Source organism: Protobothrops mucrosquamatus, unplaced genomic scaffold, assembly GCF_001527695.2.
Source record: "Protobothrops mucrosquamatus isolate PMUCROS unplaced genomic scaffold, P.Mucros_1.0 scaffold28, whole genome shotgun sequence".
In the NCBI taxonomy this organism is placed as follows: Eukaryota; Metazoa; Chordata; class Lepidosauria; order Squamata; family Viperidae; genus Protobothrops; species Protobothrops mucrosquamatus.
The window spans coordinates 1,958,883-1,962,638 of record NW_015386413.1 but is presented as its reverse complement, the minus strand read 5'-3'; the positions used below and the strand labels follow the sequence as shown (position 1 = coordinate 1,962,638).

Here is a 3,756-nt window from a genome sequence, read left to right as displayed (position 1 = left end):
TGCAAGGCGATCCAACCGGTCAGTCCTAGAGGAGATCAACCCCGACTGCTCTTTAGAAGGCCAGATCCTGAAGTTGAAACTCAAGTACTTTGGCCACCTAATGAGAAGGAAGGACTCCCTGGAGAAGAGCCTGATGCTGGGAAAGATGGAGGGCAAGAGAAGAAGGGGACGACAGAGAAGGAGGTGGCTGGATGGAGTCTCTGAAGCAGGAGGCATGAGCTTCAATGGACTCCAGAAGACGGTAGAGGACAGGAAGGCCTGGAGGAACGTGGTCCATGGGGTCGCGATGGGTCGGACACGACTTCGCAACTAACAACAACAACAACTATTTATTTATTATTGTGGTTTTTAGTATCGCCTGTTCACCGCCCTGAGTCCCGTAAGGGAGATAGGGCGGTATATAAATTTAATAAATAAAAATAAATAAAATAAGCAACAAAGCTCATCAGCCAACTGGTTTTGACTTTGCAGATCTGCCCGTGCCAATATGTTATTTTTATTTTTATTTTTATTTTAAGGTTGCATCTTTGCAAAAAAGAAGACAAATAAAAAAAAGTACGGGAAAGAAACCGAAATTATTTTTCAACACAATGGGATAAGTTGACCAAACCATTGTCAAATCACGGTTAACCTCACTTCGTAGGTTTCAGGTGATACAGCAAGCAGTACTCATTCTGTTAGGGAAGCAGACCTTCAGTTGCAGGTAGGCTGGAGAAGGTATCCAAGTTACAGGGGACACGAGGAGAAATTAACCTTGTATTTCTCCCCAAAGTGTTTTTTCAAACAGGAACTGGACTTCGTTGGTTTTTTCCTTAAAGACGTTTCGCTTCTCGTCAAGAAGCTTCTTTAGTTCAGTTCAGGAAAAAACAAAAAAAAGTCCAGTGACCTCTTGAAAAAAGCACCTTTGGGACAATCATGACCTGGATGACTGAGAATCTCCATAGACATTTAGCCCTGTACTTGTCACCGGTCAACAAGGGTTTAGCTCAGGACAAGTTCCACATTTTCAAGTCAATTAAGCCCCGTCAACAAACCATGATCCCAACCACAGCTAGCCAATGAAATCTCCTTCACCTTTTTCTGCTCGCTCAATGATCTGTCTCAGAGCTTTCTTTAAACTGTTGGCCCTTAGCATCAGCTGTTCTCGGGACTTGAACATCTGTTGCGTCGGAGAAGCCACGTTGTTCTCGGTCAACGGCTCTTTGGCGTCCGACAAAGATTCCTCGCTCGATGACTCGTCCGGTTCTTCCTCTGTGATGGGGGTGGTAGCCATGTGGGAAAAGCTCGGACTAACCTGGGTTTCAGCCTGGAGAGCCTGGAGCAGTAGACTCAACTTCTCGTTCAGCTCTGAGCACTAAAAAAAAAGATTATAAAGGGATATAAAAGAGCTGCTGATACAGTTCTAGAGAGGAATTGTTGAGTCTGTCGTTTGTAGAAGAGCAACCAAGATGATTAAAGGCCTGGAGACTAAAACATACGAAGAACGGCTGCATGACTGGGGTTTGGCCAGTCTAAAGAAAAGAAGAAATAGGGGAGACATGATAGCAGCGTTCCAGTATTTGAGGGGCTGCCACAAAGAAGAGGGGGTCAAATTATTCTCCAAAGCACCCGAAGGCAGGAGAAGAAACAATGGTTGGAAACTGACCAAAGAGAGAAGCAACCTGGAGTTAAGGAGAAACTTCCTGACAGTGAGGACAATTAACCAGTGGAACAACCTGCCTCCAGAAATCGTGGGCACTCCATCACTAGAGGTTTTTAAGAAGAGACTGGACAGTCACTTGTCTGAAATGGTATAGGTTCTCCTGCTCAAGCAGGGGGGTAGACTACAAGACCTCCAAGGTCTGTTCTATTCTATTCTATTCTATTCTATTCTATTCTATTCTATTCTATTCTATTCTATTCTATTCTATTCTATTCTATGTTGAATGCTCCAACACTGGATGTTTTTAAGAACAGATTGGACTGCCATTTGTCTGAAATGGTATAGGGTTTCCTTCCTGAGCAGGGGGTTGGACTAAAAGACCTCCAAGGTCCCTTCCAGCTCTGGATGATGGAGACTCTCCATAGACATCCATGGACAACAACAACAACAACATTAATAATAATAATAGAGTTGGAAGGGACCTTGGAGGTCATCTAGTCCAACCCCCTGCTCAGGCAGGAAACCCTATACCATTTCAGACAAATGGCTGTCCAGTTTCTTCTTAAAAACCTCCAGTGTTGGAGCATTCACAACTTCTGGAGGCAGGTTGTTCCACTGGCTAATTGTTCTAACGGTCAGGAAGTTTCTCCTTAGTTCTAGGTTGCTTCTCTCCTTGATTAGTTTCCACCCGTTGCTTCTCGTCCTACCTTCAGGCGCCTTGGAGAATAGCTTGACTCCCTCTTCTTTGCGGCAGCCCCTGAGATATTGGAAGACTGCTATCATGTCCCCCCTTGTCCTTCTCTTCATTAAACTAGACATACCCAATTCCAGCAATTAAATTTAGGTTTAATGCTAGCCATCTTTAACCATCTTTAGACCTGAAGCCTTCCAATATTTACTGTAAACCTTCTGTGTATCCACATGAAAGAAACACTAAGGTTGGGGAAATCCATCGATATAATACCAGATGCTGAATAACTTCTTTAAATAAAACAAACTTAATTCTTACTTTAAGAGCCATGGCGTCCGTTTCTGCGTTTCCCACTGGTCTCTCAGAAGTCTTTCCTATTTTGGCCACAAATCCTTTGACGGTTTCACACAAGATCCTTTTTCAGGAGAAAGAAATCCCGGAATAAGAAGGGAAATGGATGATATTAATCATTCATTTTACATTAGGCAGTAATTTAGCTCCGGCCACTTATCATTTTAAAAAAAAGCCATTAAGACTGTACGTTTTATATTTTACAAATGAAAAGCTCGTGGGATATCTCACACAAAAACCTCCCCTTTCCTCACCTCACTTTTCACTCGTATGAAATAAAATTCTCATTTGAGTGTAAGTAATCGCGTGCTGCAGTGATGCTTCAGAGGAAAAGGAAAAGGAGGGCAACAGACGGTTTTATCCATCGAGAAAGGTGGAAAGAGGTTTTTTTTTCAAATTAGAAAGCAATTTTACACCCTGGGGTTGAACTTACTTGGCAGACGATATAACAACGGAGTGCTGATCCGAATCAAGGATCTTTGTCAGATGTGTTGCAACTGAATCCTCGTACATGGACATCTGAAAACAGTTTATATATTAAAAAAAAAAGCTTTGGATCTTAAAATGCAGCTGCCTAATAAATATTTGTTTGTCACACAAATACACACAATATCAATAAAGAGAGAGAGAGACAGACAGACAGATGGTAGATAGATGATAAATAGATAATAATAATAATAATAATAATAATAATAATAATAATAATAATAATAATAATAATAATAATAATAATAATAATAATAATAATAATAATAATACTTTAATTTATACCCTGCCCTTCTCCCGAAGGACTCAGGGCGGCTTACAGGCAAATAAAAACGGAACTATACAATAAATATCTAAAAACAATGATAGTTAGCTAGATAAATAGATAACTAGCTAGCTAGCTAGCTAGCTAGCTAGAGATAGATAGATAGATAGATAGATAGAGAGAGAGAGAGAGAGAGAGAGAGAGAGAGAGAGAGAGAGAGAGAGAGAGAGAGAGAGAGAGAGAGAGAGAGAGAGAGAGAGAGAGAGAGAGAGAGAGAGAGAGAGAGAGAGAGAGAGAGAGAGAGAGAAGAAGGGAGAGAGA

At 41.4% G+C, this 3,756-nt stretch overlaps 1 protein-coding gene across 1 annotated transcript in view; it reads right to left on the bottom strand.

Moving 5' to 3' along the window:
* DGKH (diacylglycerol kinase eta) overlaps positions 1-3,756 on the bottom strand; it is a 105,959-nt gene that overhangs the window by 28,748 nt on the left and 73,455 nt on the right. The window contains 3 exon segments of the mRNA XM_029283156.1: positions 1,075-1,354; positions 2,652-2,748; positions 3,118-3,203. Of these exon segments, the coding sequence (XP_029138989.1) occupies positions 1,075-1,354; positions 2,652-2,748; positions 3,118-3,203 (463 nt within the window).